This window comes from Mandrillus leucophaeus, unplaced genomic scaffold, assembly GCF_000951045.1.
Source record: "Mandrillus leucophaeus isolate KB7577 unplaced genomic scaffold, Mleu.le_1.0 Scaffold1291, whole genome shotgun sequence".
Lineage (NCBI taxonomy): Eukaryota > Metazoa > Chordata > Mammalia > Primates > Cercopithecidae > Mandrillus > Mandrillus leucophaeus.
The window spans coordinates 75,515-101,554 of record NW_012101245.1 but is presented as its reverse complement, the minus strand read 5'-3'; the positions used below and the strand labels follow the sequence as shown (position 1 = coordinate 101,554).

The following is a 26,040-nucleotide window of genomic DNA, read 5'->3' as shown; positions in this document are numbered from 1 at the left end:
AATACATGAAATGAAAACATCACCCCCAGATTTCAGTTTTGAGCAAATTACTGTTTCCATACTTTCTGTTCTCACATAGAAAGTGAATGTACCATAAGTCCCTAACTTTGTACCTTTTCTAAGTCAGGATTTTCATTCCACTCTGAGCAGATGAAAGAAATAAGATCACCTACTCCACTACCTTAACTTTTATGTCACATGACTTATGAGGTAGGTTTACATCATGGGATTTACTCTATAACCAAAAAGTCTGAAATACTTCTATTACATATAACAAAAGAGTGATAAAGAAATAGTGGACCTGCCTTAACTCAGTTGTGTTACAAAAAGCTGGTAACCACCCATTGTAAAACGAGTGATGGTGAAGAGTATGGGCTCAGGCGTAAAAATGCCATGACTGGAATCCAGCTCAATGACCGAGTAGCTATGTGATCTTTGGGGGTTACCCAACATACCTACATAGTGTTGTCCTCACCTTTAAAATGGGCATAATAGGATAATCTATTCAGGTTGCTGTGAGGTTTAATGAGATGATTCAGCACTTAGAATGGCACCTGGCACCAAGGAAGCTTTCAATAAATGTTAACTGTTACTCAGAAATTGAATAGTTCTTTATTTGTTTGGGTCAATCTCAGTACTCCCAGAACTCAAAATACTACATTCTAATTGTTCTAATTTGTACCATCTGCAAAAGACCCTTTAAGACTGCTTCAATGATTCTGAAAAGAATTAACAAAACCCTGCTACTAGGTGCCTGACTTTAGATATTACAACTGTTGTCACTTACAAAACCTCCACTACAAAACACTAAGCGTGCAACAAAATAATAAAATGAAAGCCACATAATATCAGTAACACCATAGTACATATTCCTCAGCTGATGAGAGTAATAGGGAAATGTATATACTTCCTGCACAAATCCATCTAGGGAAGGTAGGCTATATTTATTCAAGAACTAGAAAAAGGTTACAATATAAATCTATCAAACAAAATTCATTTTTGTTATATTCAAGTAACTTGTATATATTCAAATTTAGACCAAATCAAGACAACAATCCAATACACAGATGATTATATAGCTCAAGGAGCAAAAAACAACAGTCTTGTCAATACAGACTCTACATAAATACACAAATCTCAAGTTTTAATATAACATGAACAAATCACAAGTACCTGTGTTAGTGTTCTTTCTCCAAATTTCTAGTAGTAAATCTTGTATATTTAGTAAAAGCATATAGAATGTATAAAACCTTCAACCACATGTAATGTAGACTAGGAAGTGTAAATCAAATAAATGTGAGGTTTTTATATGTAAAGATGTACATTTCAGAAAGAACCCAACATGAAGTAAATTAACAAACATATTGCAAAGGTGGTCACTCACAAAAATGCTTATCATTTGCAATTGTATACAGAGAACAAACTGCCCAGAAATTAATACTGGAATCTTACTAAGGGGTATTATAGTAACCAACCTTAAAGGACAAATAACTTACTTGGGGGGTTAAAATAGCAGAGATCAGTGTAAATTAAATAACACATGAGTGAAAAAAATCTACAATATACAATAGCAAGAGGTGAGAAAACTGAATACTATGAAAAAGATGTATTAGTCTGTACAAGTTGGTTTTGATGAACTATTGGTTACTTGTTAAGTGAATTGTCAAGATTTTCATTGTGACAGTATTTTCCCTCACACATCAGAATCTGAAAGTAATATGCCTTTCTCAAATTTTCACTCTGTGTTTTTCTTCCCCACTCCTCAAAACACAGAAATAGGTTTTTCAACGTCAACTAGCCATTATGGAAGCCATAAGATACAGATATTCATCAACATTACACAAGCTACAATTGAGGTACCTGGACAAATACTACCAACATTTATGAAAAAAGATGTTGGTTTTAAAAGTGGTTAGTACGAGGAGTCACAATAAACACACTATTCACGTCCTCCTGAAACCAAAATGGGGGAAAACCTTATTGTCATTCTGCCAAACACCACATAACTAAAAATGCTGCACAGAGTCATGAATCCAATGTACATATCACAGGATTAAAACTCCAGTTAAGCAACTGAGCTAATCATTGAAGTAAATTAAAAGTACCAAGCTTCTTTAACCTATCAATGCTGTTTTAGAAGCATCATCAGAACAAATAGAGATTTAGTTATAAATTGGCCTGGGCTACATTCTGTAATGAGAATTTTGCTTCGTACTAAAAAAGAATCTCAAACATCCTAGAAAAGCTGTGGAATCATGCTCTTTATTATTCCTGAAAGAAAATTTGCCACGTTTCATGATACCTCTATTCTTCTCCGTGGGTCTAGGAGTTCTACATACCAAGTAATTCAGAAAATGATAGGAGTATTTAAGCAAAAAGAATAGCAAAAGCAGACTTTGTATCAACATATACTAGATAGGTGGATTTTTAAAAAAATTATATGATAAATGTAAATCATAAAATTGAATGTACTTATAAAGGTACACCTATTTTGTACCACATAAAAAAACTGTAGACTGCAAACTGTGCATGCTTACCATAACATTTTACCTGGGGTCAATGAGTGGGATTTCTTGCAAATATTTACTGCTATGATATAAAACAATTATGTGCAAACTGCAAGGTCCCTAAAATAGCAGTTAAAGAGTTTATATACAGAAAGATGTCACTATCTGATCAAATATGCAAGAGATGGAATTTCCCAGAGTTTATAACACAGAACAATAACCACCACAGGCTCCTCCTCCTTGGCCTTCTTCCCTGTGTGACAGTTTGACTCCTTTATTCTGGTTCTCACTTTCCCACAGTCCAGGGGTCTGAATGATCTTTTCAACAAGTTCTTCAAAGGCACATTGTACACCATCACAGGTTTTTGCACTTGCCTCTGAAATTCAAGGAAAAAGGTCATTCATAGTATATTCCTTTCTGGCCATATTCTCATGTTTTTCTGGGAAACGATCAGGGCATAAATATCAGCCTATAATACATTAAGATCCAAATCAGCAATTTTTCCCCACAGTCAATAACTACTGAATTTCCAAATCTCAAAACTGAGTTAAATTCTATCCATAAGAATACTAGTGTATAAATTTATACCAAAAAAATACTGGTTTATAATCTTAAAACTGTGATAGAAGTATAACTTGTAAAGCCCTACTTAACTAGCATGTGAAAGTTTTTTCCTTAAGCTTTCAGTTAATTCTTACAACTTGCTCCCAAGGCAGATATTATTCCTATTTTAAAATAAGGAAATTCATACAAGTTATACAATTAACCTGATTATTCTGTTAATAATCAGGCAGCTCCAGGTAGCTGGACAAAATGACAAACCACCATGAAAACTGGTCCCACAGCAAATGTTTGCTCATGAAACTCAAGTGGACACTCAGCACTGCTTCCAACCCTACATTTCCTTAGTGGTGATCTTTCTCATTGTCTGAGATGACGACTTTATTCCTGCCTCTCAAAACTCTATCACAGCTAATAATCTAGCTGCATTATGCTGAGAAAATCAGAAGCAATCTGGCAAGAACTACCTGATCATCCCACTAATAAATTTACCAAGTTACCTGCATATGTATCCTCATGCTCTGCCTTCCCTTCTGTGAGAACGGATGAACTGTCCCTGCTGCTATCCAAGCCATCACCTTCTCTTGTTCCTGGAGTCCCACCCCTTCTCATTCACTGAAGGATCAAACACTCTCTCTATTGGATCATACCATCAGCCTAAAAGTCTGCCAAATTATTTTCCATCCTATTAAAAAACAAACTTGCTCTCTACGCCACATGCCCTTCTTATAGCCACCCATTTCTCTACTCTCTTTGAAACCTCTTCTAAAGAGTTATCCACATAAGCTGTTTCTACCTTCTTATCTCACATTCTTTCTTCAAACTACTCTAATTAGGCTTTCATTCCCACCACTCCACTGAAATCATTCTTTTCCAAGACCACCAACACCCTTTATCTTGTCAAATCCAACATCCTAATTTGATTTGACATCTTTGGTATTTGATACTGCTAATCACTTCTTCTTTTAAACAAGTTGTTCCCTTGACTTCCAGGACACTGAACATCCTGAAAATCCTCTATCTCATTGGCATGTCATGTGTAGACTTATTCGCTGGCACTTCCTCTTTCTGTGGACCTCTAATTGCTGGAGTACCCCAGGGTTCAATCTTCTGCCATTTTCTTTTTTCGTTTTGTTTCGTTTCCAAGAGAGTGTCTCACTCTGTCACCTAGGCTGGAGTGCAGTGGGAGCTCCACTATAGCCCTGGACTCCCAGGCTCAAGTGATCCTCCCACCTCAGCCTCCAGAGCAACTGGAATCACAGGCACATGCCACCACACACAGCTGATTTTATTTGGAGATGAGGTCTCACTAGGTTGCCCAGGGTTCTTCAGCCCTTTTCTATCCACATTCTTTCCTGAAGTCACCAATCTAATCACGTGATCTTAAATGCCACCTAAATGCCAATGACCACCACGTCCACCGTTTATCAGAAAAATGTCTCATTCTTATGTCAAAGTGAAATTCTTGATTTCTCACTTCCCTACCGTAAACTTGCTCTTATCTCAATCTTTCACATCCCAATTATTGGCAGCACAATCTACCTCACTGCTCATGCCTAAAACCCGGAGTTATCTCTGATTGCTCTCTTTTCTTTTTCCTTTTTTTTTCTTTTCTTTTCTTTTTTGAGACGAAGTCTCGCTCTGTCGCCCAGGCTGGACTGCAGTGGCCCAATCTTGCTCACTGCAAGCTATGCCTCCCAGGTTCAAGCGATTCTCCTGCCTCAGCCTCCCCAGTAGCTGGGACTACAGGCGCCCACCACCACTCCCAGTGAATTTTTTGTATTTTTAGTAGCGACCGGGTTTCACCATGTTAGCCAGGATGGTCTCGATCTCTTGACCTCGTAATCCACCTGCCTCGGCCTCCCAAAGTGCTGGGATTACAGGCATGAGCCACCGCGCCCGCCTGCTTGCTCTCTTTTCTTATCCTCCATACCCAATCCACCCACAAATCCTGTCAGCTGTACCTTCACTGTACCTCCCAGAACTGCCAGTTTTCCACCACCCTCTACTGCTACATAGTCAAACCACTGCTTCCTTCATCTGAGCCACCGCAAGAGAAGAACTAGTCTCTTGCTTCTGTTTCCCCTAGTCCATTTTCTACACAACAGGATCTTTTTAGAGTATCAGGTCACACGCTGCTTCCCTGCTTTCCACCACAACTGGAACACAATTCATCTCTTTACCATTTGAATGGCATCTCTCACCATCTGCCTTCTCCTTAACACACACTATGCTCCAGTACACACGCTTTCTTCCTGTTCCTTTAACACACTAGCCTGGTTCCTACCTCAGGAAATATTCGCTCTTCTCTCAGCCTGAGATGATCTCCCTCTAGACTAGGAGTGTCCAGTCTTTCGGTTTCCCTGGGCCACATTAGAAGAATAGTCTTGGGCCACACATAACATACACTAACACTAATGATAGCTGGAACTTAAAAAAATAACTCACAAAATCTCATGTTTTAAGAAAGTTTACAAATTTGTGTTGGGTCACATTCAAAGCCATCCTGGGCCACATGCAGCCCGTGGGCTGGACAAGCTTGCTCTAGATCCTCACCTGAGGGATTTCTGCTCAAATGGGACAGTCTCTAAGAACTTTCCCTGATCAGTCCCCATTCCAGTCGTTCTCCCTCCCCTTATAATGTTTTATTTCCTTCATAGCACTACTTACTTATTTAAGTCTGTCTCCCTTACTAGAATATAAGCTCCATGTGGGCAGAAAGTTTGTCTGTTTTGTCCACTGTTACATCTCGAGTGTTCAATAAATATTGGGTAAACTAATGTATGGAAATCAGGGATATACAGCAAGTAAAAGTACTCAATTCCTTTCTGAAAATCTCAATACTTTCCACTAATTCCACTCTGCTTCTATCTATATATGAAGTCCTCTCAGCTTCATTTGCAGATTCCTAGTAGTTTCTAACGCCATGGAATGGTTAAATCAGTAATTCCTAAAGCTGGCTTCACATCAGAATCAACTACAGTGCTTTTTAATAAACTGCCTTTCAAACCTGTAATAAGGCACAGGGCCCAGGTGATTCTGATATGGCTCATCCAATTTTCTAGATGAGGGGTTGGCAAACTTTTTCTGTAAAGGGCCAGATAGTAAATATTTAGGCTTCATGGGCCATATGGCCTCTGTTGTAACTACTAAAATCTGCCATATGGCACAAAAGCAGCCACAGACAACATGTAAACACATGGACATGGCTGTGTACCAATACAAATGGTGAGGCCAGATTTGGACCAGGCTGTAGTCTGGCAACCCTTGCTGGACCATGTTTCTCAAAAATTAATGTGCATACAAACCATATGAAGAGCTTGTTAAAATGCAGATTCCAATTCAGAAAGTCTGGGGTAGGGCCTGAGCTGAAGCACTGCTAACAAGCTCCCAGGTGGTGCTGATGGTATCAGCATATGGATCAGCAAGGCACAACTTTAGCACTGGGTGCCAAACTTTACTGAATGCCATTATATCCTGTGAGGAATGATTTGACTTTTTAAAAATATGATTTCACATAATATGATCATACATTTTACAGAAAGAAGAATAAAGAACCTTGTTATATAGTTAGATTTTGTAACACAGGGCAACTAGGAACAATACTCTAAATACATTTTATGGTTCATAAAGGAATAAACTTAGCAAAAATTCCATTAAAAAATTCCTCATTAATAATGAAAGGATAGATATTCACTCACACACCTACCTATAAATAACATGGAATGCTTTCGTGCAAATTTCAGGCCTTCATTTCTATCGACTTCACGATTTTCCTAAAACATAAATGCAATGATTAAGAAAGGCTACCAAAATACAGAACCAAAATGCCAAGTGTCTACCTTCTTACCTTATCGATTTTATTTCCAACTAGCATGTTTACTATGTCATTTCTTGTACAGTATGTTTCCAATTCATTTAACCAATTATCCAGTTTAACAAATGTGTCTCTTCTTGTGACATCATAAACTGAAATAAAAGGAGTCATTTGTTAAATAAGCATTAAAGAAAGAAGCAATGGTATATTTCTGATACGTAGCTAGGAGTTAGCATTACTAAGCAATATAGGCAAGTCTGTTTTTTATTGTCTCCAACAATTAATAATGAGTGTCTACTGATCCAAATGGAAGAAACAAGTGTTTTGTTTTAAAGCATACACACACATTTCAATCCTATTAACATATACTGTCACAGAAATGAAATTATATCCTGTGTAATAAGTGAAAACCCATTTAATACCCATTAAAGCAAAATAACAGCTGTTCCCATTCATAATGATGAATGAGGTCTAGCCAAAAACCAGAGTATTTAGATTTGAATCTGTGGCAAAATATCAAAAAAAAAAAAGAAAAGAAAATACATGAATGTAAACATCTATGACCCCATTAATTTGTTTCTTACAAGAACCAAAATTTACAGCTTTGAAAAAATTGTAGTACAGTTAGTGGATGGGTTCCTAATGGTCTTCCTGTTATCACTTTCATCTTATGTCATTCTGCATTACAACAAAAAGCTTATTAAAGTGTTTTACAAACTCAAGAGACGCTGAACCAAAAGGCTGTCACTATCAAGCCATAATATTAAAAAAAAGAGAATTCTACCTATTAATACAATTGATCAATATTCATTTTAAACTGTTTCCCAGGAATATCAAGAACAAGCAGTTTTCAACAAATTACACTGAGAAGCCACATTTGGTTTCTAAATTTTGTTTGATTATAAATCAATAGTGTTAAGTGCTTTGTGATATTTTTAGGACTAATAAAGCAGGTTCTACTAATCAACAAATACTTTTCATCCTTTATAAACTGCAGCAAATATTAATATGCTGATGACTGAAGCCCAGTTTCCGTAATACTCCAAGACAGTCGAACATACGCTGATTAATCCTCAATTACGTTCTCATTGACATGTGTTTTCAAACCAAATAGTCTTGTCTTTATTTTTTAAGTGCTAGACAAAAGACCAAAATCAGAAGTTTTAATATTCATTAATATTACATGAAGTTAATACAACTACAAGTTACATAAAAGTAGCTCTAATGAGAAGTAAAACAAAAACACACTAACTTTCACAGACTAGGAAAATCAGAAACTCCAATAAATATTTTTAAATTAATTAAAGTAAACACTTACCTAATATAACACCCTGTGCACCTCTATAATAGCTGGGAGTTAATGTTCTAAACCTCTCTTGACCAGCAGTATCCTAAAAATGATCATTATTATTAAATTAAACAAAGTATAAATAGACCTTCAATATACTAGTTTAAGAGTAGAAAGTCAAATAGCATTATTAAAAATAGTATTAATGCATGAGCTCATTAAAAAACTGGAACTTAAATAAGATGTGTTCACTTACTGACAAGTGTCACAAAATAAAATTACTTATAATTACTGATCTCTAGAAAAATGAAACTATGTAAAGGTTTTCTGCTGTTTTGAATTTAAGATTTTAATCATACATGAAATGAAACCCATGGTTCTAAACTCCAGCTGCACAATGAAATTTTCTGGGAATCTTGAGTCTAACCTCCAAAAAACTTCTGCTTAATCGGTCTAAGGTAATGACACGAATTTTTCAAAAAAATCTTACCAGGTGCTTTTAATGTAGAATCAAGGCTGAGAACCACTGATTTGAAGAAAATTATGGGGACGTCTTACTTTAGGTAACAGATTTTTAGGTTGGGCTCTTTTAAGTGTTTTCTATGTATCTCCTTTTGAGAGAATGCATATAACCAAGCCATTCTTTATTACATGTTGTTTCTGACTCATGTTAGGGTTAATGAACAACGTACACTAGGTAGAAAATGTAAATTTCATAAAGCAGGGACTCATCTGTTTAATCACCAGTTTAACCGTTGTGCTGAGAGCAATTCTTGAAAAAAGACAGTTGCTCAGAATTTGTTGAGTAAAAAAAGAAAAAGAAAAAGAATGAACCTATTTAACAAGCCTTTACCTCCGGGCCCAATTCCTTCTCTCTGTTGTCTTTCCACTATCCTTGGACTATGGATTCAAAGTACCTAAGATTATACAAAGCAGCTCAGCCCACCACCTGTTTTATTAAATAAAGTTTTATTGAAACACAGCAGGCCTATTTGCTTACGTATTGCTACATGGCCCACTTCAGGATTGGACTATTTCCTATCTGGCTCTTTAAGAAAAAGTTTGCAGTCTGCTGATGTAAAGTAACCTAAAGAAAAGTAAAAGTAAACACATGTATCAAACCTCAACTTAGCTACCAGTCCCACTGCTGTAAATGAGGGTTTTCTATGGGACAAGCAGAAGCTCCTCTAGATATAAAAAGTGCTAGAATAACCTGTAAGAGGTTTATAAGATTGGAGAGGAATTCAAACCAGGGGCTTGAGGGGCTTCAGCAACACAGTAGGGAGGATCTGCGGTCATTTATAACCCCAGAAGAGAAACTTAAAAGGAAAGTAACTTTCCAATGTAAACCACTTTGAACATTCACCACTCTTCCACAGATATACTTACATAAATTTGAATGCCTTTCCTTCCAGATTCTCACCACCACAGAAACTAATCCCCACCCTGCCATGCTTAAGTGAAGAAGTAACAGATTTAAAGTAAATGTTCTAAACAGATAAATTTATAAAATAAATGATTTTTCTCTTTACAAAAATTCTTGCTGCCTCTTAAGTTTCTTACAAAACCTGCTTTGGATTTTAAAATCATTCAATTTGCGTATTTACTCAACTTTTCAAGAACAATAATATGAATTAAAAGCTGCTTAAAGCAAAGTGAACTTGCTATCTAAAGCAGATTATAACTTTGGTAACGAGACAAGTCAATATTGTAGTCTAATAATCATTAATGAAATGGCACATGGATGCCCAGTGATCTTTTTTGATCACTATGCTCAAGTAATCAAAACCCAAATTTGCAGGGAAAGAAAAAGTAATCAACTAGAAGCCAAAAGATATAACTACTATGCATATCATAGTAAAATGATTACTATGTATATCAGTAAAAGTGTCACCGCTTTTAGGAAGCAATTGGTAATATATACAATAAGAAACTAGAAATGCTCTTCATAGCCTTGTACTAGTACCTATTTCACACAATCTGATTCATAAAAACTCAATAAAAAATGTATATTTTAAAATGACAAATCATTATGAGAACGTATCCTGGCGATTTGCTTATATGCAAAAAATGACAAATTAGTAATATTCAAATTATTCAGTATCCAGATACATTATAACTTCGAGAATTGCACCATGTTAAGCATTTAACTTTTAGTAGTACAGACTATCTTCTTTAGAGAGAAAGAAAGAAAAAAGGAAGGAAAAGCCATTATTGAAAAGACAAGCCTTGGGTTTGGAACAGTGAATTAGTGAATTTGGAAATTTAAGCAGCAGCTATTTTTCCATACATGGAACACTGTTCTATACTCATAACAAATAGTTTGGGGCAAAGACCAAGTATGAAATATTTTAGCCCCAAGACTTTGTGATAACAGGAAAAAAGTTTATTCTATTTGCATATGGAAACTGTGTCCATAAGTTCCAGAGCTGGCAGAAAAACAAGTGAACATGAAATTTGTTCTCTCTGGTCTTCATTGAGATCAACTTCAAAAACTGCCTTAATGAAACACAACATAAAAATCAGAACTGCAATTCCAGTTAAAATATCCATAAATCCCGATGTTTTAAAAGTAAAAACCATAGCAAGAAAGTTTTAATGTTGAAATACTACACTTGACTTTGAAACTTTGCTTGTGAATATTTATTAATAATTAGGCCAGATGTTTAGAGCCTTGCCATTTTTGGATTCACTTATAAAAATGTTTAAATAGGTGTTATAATTTAGAGGGTGGAGGGAACCATGTGCAATAGCATTGGATCAGGATTTATAGTAACTATAAAGTGTATATGCTTAAATAGAAGTTAGATTGTTGCTTGTGTTTGTTTTCAAAACAGGAATATGTGGTAGGTATAATAACATCTTTGTAAGATAAATGAAGTATAGCTTTTTGTCTCTATCCTGTGGTTTTATTTTCTGATGGAGGAAGAAGAGAAGAAATTACTGAAAGATATATAGATCAGGGCTAGGAAATTCAGGGCTAGGAAAGATCTAGAAAGGCTTAATAATAGATGGAGGGAGTGAAAGTGAAGTAAGGACATAGAAAAAGGCAGTAGAAGAAAACAAGGTCATGGTGCGTATGCACTTTCAGGAGGCAGGAGGGGCAGGGCTATGCTTAACTATTCCATTTCATCCTAGAAAAAGCTTCCAAGTAGGAGAGAAACTCATTTTATTTTATAAATAAAACTATAGAAGAATTAGGCAATATGGATTCATATATTTCTAATAGAGAGGAAAGGCCTTCCTAAATACATTACACCCAAATGCCATGATGAAAATAGCTAATCTAACCATATAAACATTAAAACCTTGGTATGACAAGAACATCCTTTACCTCCTCTTCACCTCCCCATCCCCATATTCATCCTTAACAATATTGGAAGGTAAATGACAAACTGGAAAAAAAAATCTGTAGCATATGGCAGTTAGTATTACACACACACAAGAACACAAACATATATTCAACTGAAACACGATTTTAAAGGCAAATGATAGATTAGAAAATTGTACCACATGACAAAGAGCTAATATTTTTATTATATAAAGACTTTAATGACAAAAAAGATGAATGCTAACATATAAAATGGGTAAAATATGTAAAAGAAAACTTATTTTTTAAAATGATCAATAAATAGGCAAAAATCTCTTATCAAAAGAAATGCAAATATAAGTAAAACAGCAACACTCAGAGGCAAAAACAAAGAATGATAACAGTATAGATAAGGATGTGGCAGAATGAATATAAATATAATTGGTGGGAGTATAAACTGAAAAAAAGGCTTTTTGGTGTACATTAATGTTAAGACTTCATATTTATTTCTACTTCCAGCTACACATTTTAAAGTAACTGGACACGTACACACAGACGTATAAATCAGAATGCTCAAAGAGCTCTAATCTTTGTGAAAAGCTGGCAAAAATGTAAGTATCTCTCACTGAAGGTTGACTAAAGTACAGCTATGAAATGGAATACTAGGTGGCCATCTAAATGGATACAGCACATACTGTGTGTGGGGGTGAGGTGGTAGGAAAGGAGGACAAACAGGTTTAAAAATGTAAGATATAATCTCTTTGTTTTGGAAAACTCACATACTCGTATGTATAGTGGTATGTATACATATCCCTAGATATTTTAAAGAATGCTCACTAAAATGTACTCAGTGGTATACTTTTATGGACATTCTTCTCTACTACTGTCTTACTGTCTCAATTATCCTTTTTAGAATGACCCTGTATTATTCTTACAGCCAGGGGGAAAATCTCTCTTCTTTAAAGAATGTTTATAGGCCTATGGTAAAAATGTCTCTTAAATAATACCTGCCAGCCTTTTTATTAGGCAGGAACTAGAAAGTAAATTTAAAACAAAATGAAACTATGAGAGAAAAATCTCACTGCAACCAGCAAGCCTCAGATACTACTCTATATATTTCACAAAGCAGCAGCAAGGACGGAAAGGGATAATAAATCAACCACGAAAAGCATATGGAAATCAGGCCCCTACTTTAGTATGGAAAAAGCCAGCATTCTTACATCGTTCAACACATTTTACCATAGTCTAGTCCAACATTTTCCAAATTGTTCTCTGTTAGACATTACTGTTCTGATTGATATTAAATATATTTGCGGGAAAGGGGCAAACAAGTTAACAAATTTAAAGTAGTGTATGTTAGGAAAAACTGACATAAAAACATTAAACACACTTACACAGTTATTTGTTATTTGGGGATAAATGTGTATTAGAAACAGTGTGCCATTCAGAGAATGCCAAGAAATATGACATCATACAATGCATGAACACTTGCTGTTTTCAATCTGTGACTGATGTACAAACAGCATTTACCATTTAACCATCTTGTGGAAATATGTCTCGATTTGATGACTGCTGATCAGTTCTAATATGATTTCTTATGTTACAAACATATATGTATAATTATCAGAGCATATGTGGAAATTAGATATATAAAACAGTATATATTTAGAATTAACATATGTATATATAGTACCGATCATATTTAGATAGACAGATATAGATAGATCGGTATGTAGATGGGTAAATAGACTGATAAAAGGGAGACACACAGAGAGACAAACATAGACACTAAGCATCTTGGATATTTTTGACAGTTAATGCTACCTTATCTGACACTAGCATGAGGAGGTCTAGCTAGTACAGCAATGGGGATCAGAATGGTTGGATTCACAGGAAAATGAAAAGAAGTCAGTAAGGAAAAACGAGGCATTAAAAATAAGCCCAAAGTTTGAAACCTCAAATTTTATAAATATCTATACTAACAAACAAGAAAAATAAAATTTTTCCTAAACATCACGTCATTCCTCCTCCCCTTAACAATTACCTTTAGTGTTAGTTCAGTCTAGACGGTCTTTTTAAAACTTAAAGAAACATATCCAATTATGATTCTCTTTGGCAGATGAGATGATTTTTTAACATTCTGTTCTGTTTTGAAATATTCATAAAGAATTATGCATTGTAAAAATTTAAACAAAACATAGCTGCCTAATTACCCAATTATATTACTGTTTATCCTTTAATCAGTATCAAATCTCCCAAAAGTTATTTAATACAAATTGTTCATTCACCACCTCTAGAACACTACACAAATCAATTTCTGCATCCTTAAAAAGTAAAGTTTAATATTTTCAAAATACATTTTAAAAGCTCTTACCCATATTGCAAGTTTAGCCTTATTTCCATCCACTGAAATTGTTTTCACCTTAAAGTCAACACCTTAAAGAAATGAAAATTTTGATAAGTCTCCCAGTAAAACAGACTTTTAACATCCATTACCAAGAAAACCAGAAAACAGAAAAGTCACCTTTATCACATGCCCAGTTCACACCCCAAATTCTTAGAATTCTGGATGTGCAGATAAAATCCAGGATCTTAGGATTTAATCAGGATAAATAAAAATCAAATGCTTGTAGAATTCACTCACTCACCTACCTTCCATTCTTCCAAAAAGGAAAAACAAAATTCAGTTTAAGGTAATAACTCACTCTGCGAGCTAAAAGTCAAGAGCTGCAATTACAGTGCTCACATGAAGATTATGCATGACTGACCGTGGATCATGGCAGCTTCCAGGGGCTCCCTAAGCATCCACATGCTACCGTTAAGAGTGCTGTCCACTGTCAGCCAACCACTAACTCAGATCTTGACTGTAAGCAGCTTGGGGAACCAGTAAAAATATAAAAGGGTCCCTCACTCTTTGTCATATAATTTCTTTATTTTGTTTTTATCCTAAAAAAAAATACTATTTTTATGTGATAACCTAATCAATGATAACCTGCTACAGCACAACTTCAATAAAAGAATTTATACATGAAAACATTTATATACAACCATCTAAGAATCTTCATAAGTGAAAGAGGAGTGCCCAAAGTTCTATGAAAAGCTTCTATAAGTACTAATTTATGTAAAGAAAAGAGTTTCATAAGAAGTCACACAAGGCTTCATTACAGCAGCCAAAAAAGAAACCGCTCCCTTTCCAGGAAAAGGAGTTGACACATGCCATCTGGCTTAAATGAACAGCAACTGCCCACAGGTCTTTAAAGAGTTCAGTCTACCCCACTGGCCAGAGGGAAAACATTAGCTCAAGAAGCTTGGAAAGAAACTTTCAAAAGATCTTATTAGCTTGTCACAATTAATTCAGAACAGCACCAACTAAGATGAACAGCACCCTCACATACTAAATGCTTAATAGAACACCTGTCACCAATATGGAAATATATTCGTAATTCTTGGAAGACTTGTGGTGATCCATTACAAATACAAATTCGGTAATAAAAATGCATATTCAAAATGTGCATTATGCCAGGTCTTTCTGTATACCAAATATATATTTTTTTAAGTTTGGTGTTTTCAGCTGGGGTGATAAAGGAGTTGATAAAGCCTAGAATGACGGGCAACCATTAGTAAAAGGACAGTGCTGATTACACAGTCCAAGAAAAACCTAAATATAAAATTTCTTCACAGTCAAACAAACAAAAAATCCCACATGCTAAATAATCTTTTATTTACCAGGTCTAAATAAAGAAGCTACCATACCATTTTAAAAGTGGAACCATCTACATAAACATGAAATTATCTACATTTTCTTCCTATTGCTTTTAAAAAGAAAAAAGTTAAAAAAAAAAAGCACAAAACCTGAGAAAATTCAGAAAAGGAAAATGGTTCTGACTTGGTGCAGGTACTAAATGATAGCCACTGGCAGACATTACACAGAGATAGCCTCTGTCATGCACACTCTACAGTTAAATTCTCAAGGTTTTTCAGGAAGTATATAAATAACTAATTTTTTTTTCTTAATAATCCCAGGTACATGTTCAAGAGCAGACAAACATCTTTCCTAACTATCAGCTAATTTGTTTACCCAAGAAAAGAAACCCACCACTTCCAGAATGTATGTGTTTTCTTCCCATACCCCATCTCCTCTTTCTTTTCTTATTTCCTGGTTTTGCATGTTTGTTGTCAACAGTCTAATGACTGTCTCTGACATAAGAATAATTTGCATGTGAATAACTAACAATGTCTCTAAGTTATGCTTTTGACATATTATATCTGAAACTTACCAATACCATCCACAGGAGACACTGCCCACTGTCGTCTTGCCATCAAAGCTAACAGACACAGGTAGCCTGAAGGGGCACCTAATCTAAATCCAGACCCCTAAAGTCCCCAGTCATCTTCCCTAGGTTCCTCTGGTGAATCTCACATGCAGCAAGTGAATCTCACACGCAGCAATTGAGCTGTTCAGCTCTCACATGCTAAAACTGCTTCTTCACCATGCTTCTCTTTTGTAAGTGGCTGATAATTTGCCTTAATTGGTTCCAGCAGTGGGAGTCTTTTTGAGAGATTTGATTTTGCCAGTTTCTTACCAAATTTGATTAAACTGTCTTTTCAATCTCTTTATGTGGATAACATGGAGCTCACAACAGAAACAGAAGAACTGTCATCTCAGCTTTTTCTTGTCCATTTGTGTTTGCATTTTTAATATGATCTTTAATTCAGTTTCTTTGCAAGAATCTTTTTTTGGGCACACTGGTAAATTTTCATGTGGCACTTACTGCTTATTTCAAAGGTTCCATTAATTATATTATCTAGTTTTAACTAAAACAACCTTCATGAAAAAGGCCAAAGCAAATATGAACTCAACAGTAGATATATGTGAATGGGAGACCAAAAGATATTAATGGAAGCAGAAGTATATGTCTTGTCCAAGAGGAGAAAAATCAATCAATTAAAAACTACCTCAGTACTGACACAGATGTTACAACTATATACCACATGTTCAAAAAGTTAAGTAGACATGAGTGACATAAAAAAAGATCAAATAGAACTTTCTAAAGATGAAAATGGGCTGGGCACAGTGGCTCATGCCTATAATTCCAACCCTTTGAGAGGCTGAGGTGGGAGGATCACTTGAGGCCAGGAGTTCAAGACCAACCCTGGCAAAATAGCGAGACTTTGTCTTGACAAAATAAATAATAAATTTTTTTTTTCTTTTTTGAGACAGAGTCTTGCTGTGTCGCCCAGGCTGGAGTGTAGTGGCAGCGATCTCGGTTCACAGCAAGCTCTGCCTCCCAGGGTCACGCCATTCTCCTGCCTCAGCCTCCCCAGCTGCTGGGACTACAAGCGCCCGCCACCACGCCTGACTAATTTTTTGTATTTTTAGTAGAGACAAGGTTTCACCATGTTAGCCAGGATGGTCTCAATCTCCTGACCTCGTGATCCGCCCGCCTAGGCCTCCCAAAGGGGATTACAGGCGTGAGCCACCACACCCGGCCAAAAATAAAATTTTAAAATTAGCCAGGCATGGTGGCTTGTGCCTGTAGTCCCAGCTTCTCAGGAGGCTGAGGTACGAGGATGGTTTGAACCTGAAAGGTCGAGGCTGAAATGAGCAATGGTTGTGCTACTGCACTCTAGCCTGGATAACACAGCAACACCCTGTCTCAAAAAAAAAAAAAAAAAAAAAAAAAGGTAAAAATGGCAATGTCTAAGATGAAAAATACACTGGATGGGATTAACAGCCTGTCTCTTATACACATCTAGATGTGTATAAGAGACAGGGGCTGCAATGAGCCATGTTTGCACCACTGCACTCCAGCCTGGGTGACAGAGCAAGACCTTGTCTAAAAAAAAAAAAAAAAAAAAGGTAAAAATGGCAATGTCTAAGATGAAAAATACACTGGATGGGATTAACAGCAAATTAGACGCTGAAGAGGAAAACATCAGTGAATGTGATGACACAGCAATAGAAACTACCCAAAAGGAAGCAGAAAGAAAAGATTCAAAGAAAATGAGAGACCATCAATCATCTGTGGGACAACTTCAAGCAGCCTAATATGCAAACAATGGAGTTGATGAAAAACAAGAGAGATGGGAGGAAAAATATATCTGAAGAAATAATGGCTGAAATTTTTCAAATTTGATGAAAAATATAAATCTACAGATCAAAAAAGTTCAATAAGCCGCTGGCAAAAAACAAAAAAAGAAGAAAAACTCAAAGACATCATAATGAAATTGTTCTAAGTATTTTAAATTAAATATTTTAAATGAAAAGAAAAACATAACATTAAAATTTGTATGATGCCACTAAAGCAATACTTATAGGAACATTTATAGCACTAAATGCTCACATTAGAAAAGTAACCTAAAATCAATGACTTAGGCTTCTAAATTAAGACAACAGAAAAAGCAGCATATTAAATCCAAAGAAGTAGAAGAAAGAAAATAAAGTTCAAACCAGAAATTAAAAACAGAAAAACAACAACAAAAATCCATGAATCCAAAAGTTGGTTCTATAAGAAAACCAATAAAACTGATAAAACTTCTAGTCAAATTGATCAGGAAAAAGAAGCCAAAAAACATTATAAAGGATGAAAAAAAAAATCACACCATTCATAGATTGTACAGAGGTTAAAGGAATGACAGAATGTTATGAACAAGTTTATGCCAATAAATTTGACAACCCAGATAAAAGGGACAATTTCCTTGAAAGATTAAAAGCTACCAGAATTTACTGAAATAGATCACAAAGGAAATATTTATAGAATATAGATAAAAAAGGAAATGTGAAGAGAGTCAAAGCATATTATTATGAAAAATCCTAAACATAAAAGAAGGCAGTAATGGAAGAATTCAGAAACAAAAACTCTTTAAGGAAATAAATAGCAAAATGGCAGAAGTCCTTCCTTATTGGTATATTAAATGCAAATAGAATAAACTCTCTTATCAAAAGATTGGCAGAATACTTTTTAAAAATTCAACTACATGCTTTCTATCAGAGATTCACTTTTGGTCTAGAAATACGTTGAGAGTGAAAGGACAGGAAAAGATATTCCAAACAAATAGTAACCAAAAGAAAACAAAGGTAATTATACTAAAATCAGACAAAATAAGACTTTTAAGTCAAAAACTGTTAGGAGACCAAAGACAAAATATTTTGATAAAAAGGCCAATTCTCAAGAAGATACAACAATTATAAACATATACACCATAGAACAGAAGTCCAATATATATGAAGCAAACACTGATAGAATTAAATGGAAAAACAGTGTTACAACAGTAGGAGATTCTATGTATTTATTTTCCTAAACACAAGCCCTCCACTGAAAATACTGATTATTTTTATTGCCTGACAGAATTCCAAAACGTCTTTTTTCTTTTTTTTTTTTTTTTTTTTACAAATTACATTTTATTTAGATTTTTACAATTACAGTTTTATTACAAAGGATACAATATCAGGACCAACCAAAAAGAAAAACACATAAGGATGAGGTCTGGGAGGGTCCCTAACGTGGAGCTTTCATGCCTCCCCCCTCCTCTCCCCACAGAACCAGAGCACATCACCCTCTTTTTTTTTTTTTTTTTAATCCTCCCACATACTTTATTTTACTTTTTTTTATTTCAATAGGTTTTTAGGAACAGGTGGTATGTGGTTACATGGATAAGTTCTTTAGGGTAATTTCCGAGATTTTGGTGCACCCATCACTCGGGCAGTGCGCACTGTACCCAGTGTGCAGTTATTTTATCCCTCTCCCTGAGTCCCCAAGGTCCACTATATCATTCTTATGCCTCTGTGTCTTCATAGCTTAGCTCCCACTTATAAATGAGAACATACAATGTTTGGTTTTCCATTCCTGAGTTACTTCACTTAGAATAATGGTCTCCAATTCCAGCCAGTTTGCTGCAAATGTCATTATTTTATTCCTTTTCATGGCTAAGTGGTATTCCATGGTATACATATGCCACATTTTATCTACTCGTTGATTGCTGGGCATTTGGGCTGGTTCCATATTTTTGCAATTGTGAATTGTGTTGCTATAAACATGCATGTGCAAGGGTCTTTTTCATATGATAAACAGTCAGAGATTTTAATACACCACTTCCAATTATGAATAGGGTACTGAGATATATTATCAACAGAAAATGAAGGATTTCAAGGCCAGTTAGAGCCAACAGAATACTCCGTACAACAACAAATTTTTTTCAAGTGTACATGAAACATTCTCCAGGATAGGCCATACGTTGGCTACAAAACAAGTCTTAATACATATAAAAACAATGAAATCATGCAAACCACTTTTCTGATTACAATGGAATAAACCTAGAAATTAATATCAGAAGGAATACTGGCAAATTCACGAATACATGAAAATGAAACAATACCCTTTTAAACAACCAATAAAAATCATAGAGAAAAATTAGAGAATGCCTTGAGACTAATAAAAATACAATATATTAAAACTTAGGGAATGTAGTGAAAGCAATGTTAACAGACATTTTTTTTTGAGATGGAGTCTTGCTCTGTCACCCAGGCTGGAATGCAGTAGTGCGATACTGGCTCACTGCAACCTCTGCCTCTTGGGTTCAAGTGGTTTACCCATCCCAGCCTCCCTAGTAGCTGGGACTACAGGTGCCCGCAACTATGCCTGGCTAATTTTTGTATTTTCAGTAGAAACGGGGTTTCACCATGTTGGCCAGGCAGATCTCGACCTCCTGACCTAAGGTAATCTGCCTGCCTTGGACTCCTAAAGCGCTAGGATTACAGGCATGAGCCACCACGCCCGGCACAGAAATTTATAGCTGTAAATGAATATATTATAAAGGAAATAAAACTTCAGGTCAATAACCTAACTTCATACCTTAAGGAACTAAAAGAGAAGAGTAAACTCTGTGCAAAGCTAGCAGGGCAAAAGTAACAAATAATATGAGCAAAGATAATTAGAGAATAAAACACAGTAAGGAAAACTGATAACCAAAGTTGTTTTTTCTTAAAGATCAACAAAATAGACAAACTTTTAAACTAGATTAACTTAAAAAAAAAAAAAAAGAGAGAGTGAGAGAAAAGATTCAAATTACAAAACTCAGATATGAAAATAGGGCCATTACTACCAATTTTACAGAAAAAAAAAGGATCATAAGAGAATACTATGAACAATTGTATGTCAACAAATTGGATAACCTAAATTAAATTGGCAAATTTTAACAAATACACAATCTGCCAAAATTTACTCATGAATAGAAAACTTGAATAGACCCATAACCAGTAAGAAGACTGAATCAGTAATCAATCAAGTTTACTCCCAGAATGCAAGAACAGTTGAACTTCAAGAAAAATGAATCAAAGTAATATATCACATTAAGAGAATGAAAGGTTTTAAACACGTGATGATCATCTTGATGCAGAAAACGCATTTGACAAAATTCAATTCCCTTTCATGATAAAAACACTCAACAAATTAGGAATAGAAGGGAATTTCCTCAACATGATATACACCACATATGAAAAACCCATGGCTAAGTCATACTCAATGGTGATAAAGCTTTGGGTTTTTTCCAAGTTGTTTTGGCTAGTCTACTTCCTTCGCATTTCCTAGTGAATTTTAGAATCAGCTTGTTGATTTAAAAACACAAGCCTGCTGGGATTTTGATAGGGATTATGTTGAATCTATAGATCACTTTGGGGAGAACTGACCTCTTAGCAATATTAAATCTTATGGCTACTGAAAAAGTAATATCTTTCCATTCATTTAGGCCTTTAAAAATTAATCTGAAAGTATTTTGTAATTTTCAGTATTACACATCTTTGACAATTTTGGCAAATTGAGCCCTAGGTATTCCATAGATTTTTATTTAAAATTGTACTTAAATTTTTCGTCTTCCTTTTATTCATTACTAATACATAGAAATACAATTGACACTTTAAATATAGATTTTGTATTCCTGTGGATTTTTACATTCTTCTTTTCCAATCTGGATGCATTTCTTGTCTTACTGCCCTGCCTAAAAATTTCTAGTACAATAGAAGTGGTGAGAGCTTATATCCTTATTCTATTCCTTATATTAAGGGGACAACATTCTTTCATCATTAAGTATGATGTTAGCTGTATGCTTTTTATATATATCCTTTTATCAGGTTTCTATTCACAGTTTACTGAGTGATGTTATCAAGGATACATGTTGGATTTTTCTCAAATGCATTTTCGGCATCTATTGAGACGATTATGTGATATTTCTTTTTTAGTTTAAAGTAGTGAAGTATGCACTGATTTTTTTATTCAATGTTAAACCAACTTTTCCTTTGTGGGATAAATCCCACTTCGTTTTGTGTTGTTCTTCGTATGTTTCATATCAATTGATAATTTTTCAAAAGCACAAAAGCTATTCAGTGTGGAAAGGACAGTCTTTTCAACTAATAGTGTTAGAACAACTGGATATCCATATGCCAGGAAAAAAAAAAAAGAACTTCATACCTTACATTGTATTCAAAACTTAATTCAAAAAATTATACTTAATGTAACACTTTAAACTATAAAACTTCTGGAAGAAAATATAGGGGAAAATCACTGCAACCTTCTACCAGACAAAAGATACAACACTGAAATCATCATCCACAAATGGAAAAATTAAGAAATTAGATTTCATCAAAATAAAAAACATATGCTGTTAGAAACATACTTTTACACGAATGAAAAGACAAGCCAGAGACTGGGAGGAAAACATTTGCAAGCATATATCATCTAATAAGGGACTTAAATGCAGAATATATTTTAAAAACTCTCAAAGCCCAACAAAAAGCAAAAAACCCACTTAAAAATTAATGAAAAACTTGAACAGACACCGCAAAAAAAATACATATATACAGTCTATATAAATGTGTGTATAGACATTAAAAAGACACTCAACCTCATTAGTCATTAGCAAAATTCAAATTAAACCACAATGAGATCCAAACACATACCTACTTACCCATTTGAAAATAAGGTGAAAATTTAAAAGGCTGCTCGTAGAAATATAAAAGGTGAGGGGTACAGAAGAATAAGAATTCTCATATGAAGCTAGTGGGAATGTAAAAATGATACAACCACTTTATAAAAATATGGCCAAACTGTTTTCCAAAGTTAAATATGCATTTACCATATGACCCAGGAATTCCATTATTGGGTATGTATTCTAAAGAAATAAAAATTAGTATTCATACAAAATCCTGTACCTGAATGTTTACAACAGGACTATTCATAATCACTAAAAACTAGAAACACCACAAATGTCTTAAAATAGATGAATAGATAAACCAACTAAAACTGTGGTACATCCACACAATGGAATATAGCTCAGCAATAAAAAGGAACAAACAATTCACAGGAACTTGGATGAAGCTCAAAGGCATCAAGCTAGGAGAAAGCAGTCTCAAAGGTAACATACCATATGACTCCCCTTATATGACATTCTCAAAAAAGATAAAACTATAGACCAGATAAGTGGCTGCTGAGGTTAGAGGCAGGAGGACCAGACTAGAATAGAACAGAAAGCGATAGCACCATGTAGTTTTGGGGATGATGGAACTAGTTGGTATGCCAACTGTGGTAGCAATTATATGACCATAAACACTTGTTTTAATACGTATGTTAAAAATCAAACTGTACATCAAAAAAATCAACTTTAATGTGTAATTTAAAAAAAAATACTGCTATGAACTCATATGTAAGAAACACGATAGATCAAAAATATTTTCTGAAAGAATAAATTATCAAGAATGTGTATTGTAAAACCTCTACTTCTTTTCAATTTAGGATTTACTTTGTTGTTGTCAAGTCTGAGACTGATTCTGTATAACTGTTCCATGGGCTTTTAAAGTAGTGAGATCTTTATTCAAAAGATTTGCTGATTGTGTTAGTCCAATTCCCTATGCCTTTATCTGTATCTTTTGGGTCTATCTATCTACAAAAGAAATGCAGCAAATCTAATACAACTGTGTTTTCATCAAATTCTTTTTTTTTCTTTGAGACAGAGTCTCGCTCTGTCATCCAGGCTGCAGCGCAGTGGCGTAATCTCGGCTCACTGCAATCTCTGCCTCCCGGATTCAAGTGATACTCCTGGCTTAGCCTCCCGAGTGGCTAGGACTACAGGTGTGAGCCACCATGCCTGGCTAATTTTTGTATTTTTAGTAGAGACAGGGTTTCACTGTGTTGGACAGGCTAGTCTCGAACTCCTGAAATCAGATGATCTGCCCTCCTCAGCATCCCAAAGTGCTGGGATTACAGGTGTGAGTCACCGCACCTGGCCCTCATTGAATTCTTTTCTTGAGTTTTGAAGTTTTTATAGAGCTTCTACGTTTGGTGCCTACTTATTTATGACTGTTATAGCTGCTTAGTTAATTTACTGGGCCAACATTACATACTATCCACTTTATTCTGTCCAGTGCATTAACCTTAAATTCTACCTAACTTAGGCTTAATTTTACCACATCACTTTTGCATTTTTGCATTTGCCTGGGTCATCTATCTTCAACCTTCTCTTACTTCTTTTTCAACTCTAGCTGATAATCTGAATTAGTATGAGAAGTGGACCCAGGCACATTTAATTAATTAACATATTTTACTGCTTCCCTCTTAATTATATTTAGCATTCTTTGACATTCAGGTCAAATATGTGGTTGATATACTGTGAAATAATTAAAAGAATTCCAAATTAGAAGTTGGGAGGCTGGAGTTAGCCCCAGCCTTCTGACTAAGGTATAGCCTAAGGAATATAGACTAAGGTATAGAAATCAAAGGTTTCTTTCTTTTTTTTTTTCTTTTTGAGATAGAGTCTCTGTCACCCAGGCTGGAGTGCAGTGGTGCGATCTTGGCTCACTGCAACCTCTACCTCCTGGGTTTAAGTGATTCTCCTGCCTCAGCCTCCCAGGTACCTAGGATTACACACACCTGCCAACATACCTGGCTAATTTTTATATTTTTAGGGGAGACTGAGGTTTCACCATGTTGACCAGGCTGGTCTCGAACTCCTGACCTTCAGTGATCCACCTGCCTCAGCCTCCCAAAGTGCTGAGAGTACAGGCGTGAGCCACTGCGCCTGGCCCAAAGATTTCAAATGTTCAAAGGGGAAAACAAAACTAAAAATTCAAAGTATCCAGAGCAATGACAAAGAAACACTCCATACCAAAACCTATGGAACACAGAATTGGTTCTTAGAGAACATCTTTAACAAAGAATAAGGATTAAAAATAAGGGGACTTAATATTTACGTTAACAAGCCAAAAAATATGCCAAAAGAAAAGCAGGAAGAACAAGGGAAAAAAATTAAAGCAATCCTCAAAACAGTAAAATAGATACATTCCTTAGGAGAAGAACAAAAATAGACAATTTTAGAAATGAAGAGCCACAATCACAGATAATGAAAAGTTTAAAATAATACTATGTGCAACTAACTTAAGAGAAAATGAATATTTTCCCAGTTACACTCCCAAGACTATTCTAAGAATAGAAAACTTGAAGAGGTTGGAATGGTAAAGAAGGAAGGAGGATCAGAATGATTCAACAGGTAAAATGTAACCCTTAAAGAACAGATAATTCCAATATTATTTAAGCTTGTCATGAAATTTTTTCTTTTTTTTTATTTTTTTATTTTTTGAGACAGGTCTTGCTCTATCACCCAGGCTAGAACACAGGGGTACGATGACAGCTCACTGCAGCCTTGACCTCCCAGGCTCAAGTGATCCTCCTGCCTTGGCCTCACAAAGTGCTGGGATTATCGGCATGAGCCACTGCGCTCAGCAGAAGTCATAGGTATTTTTGAAAGCTCACTAAGGAAATAACATCAACCCATAACAACCACAATTTGTCTAAGTGTAGTTGAAATATGCCAACCCTCAAAAGACATTTTCACATATTTTAACAATTATAAGTCTTAAAATAGATTAAGAAATATGTGTGAGCCAGTCTGAAGTAGAAAAATGGTTTTACATTCATTTTCTAGGTTTTTATTTGAAAATAGTTTTTTAAGGCACCCTTTTTATATTCAAAAGTTACATAAAACGGGGTAAATAAAAAACAACGTAAAGCAAATTGTGCCTAATCAGATTATATAAAATTAGTATAACTAATTTCTACAGGATCTAATTTCCATGCTTACCAATGCCATCTATGCTACCAATTACTTAGATAAGTACCTGATTAAGGACCACCATGTGACCCTGTCATAGCAGAAAAATAAACCTAATACTATCTTTTATCAAACACTCCTATGTAATAAGCAAACAAAAAAACTGGTCAAGATACTTTTGCAGGCTGAGAGCAGTGGCTCACACCTGCAATCCCAGCACTTCGGGAGGCCAAGGTAGGAGGACTGCTTGAACCCAGGAGTTCAAGATCAGCCTAAGCAACATGGTGAGACCCTATCTCCAAAAAAATACAAAAATCATCCGGGCATGGTGGCACGTGCCTGTAGTTCCAGTTCAGGAGGCGCAGGTGGATCACTTGAGCCCAGGTGGTCGAGGCTGGAGTGAGCTGTGTTTGTGCCACTGCATTCCAGCCTGGTGACAGAACAAGACCCTGCCACAAAAAA

At 35.2% G+C, this 26,040-nt stretch overlaps 1 protein-coding gene across 1 annotated transcript in view; it reads right to left on the bottom strand.

Annotated features, from left to right (window-relative positions):
* Window positions 1-596: 596 nt before the first annotated feature.
* The window catches only part of RAB18 (RAB18, member RAS oncogene family), a 36,238-nt gene continuing 10,794 nt past the window's right edge, over window positions 597-26,040 (bottom strand). The window contains 6 exon segments of the mRNA XM_011972449.1: window positions 597-2,884; window positions 6,779-6,845; window positions 6,920-7,038; window positions 8,205-8,277; window positions 9,175-9,261; window positions 13,859-13,920. Of these exon segments, the coding sequence (XP_011827839.1) occupies window positions 2,709-2,884; window positions 6,779-6,845; window positions 6,920-7,038; window positions 8,205-8,277; window positions 9,175-9,261; window positions 13,859-13,920 (584 nt within the window). The 3' untranslated portion in view covers window positions 597-2,708.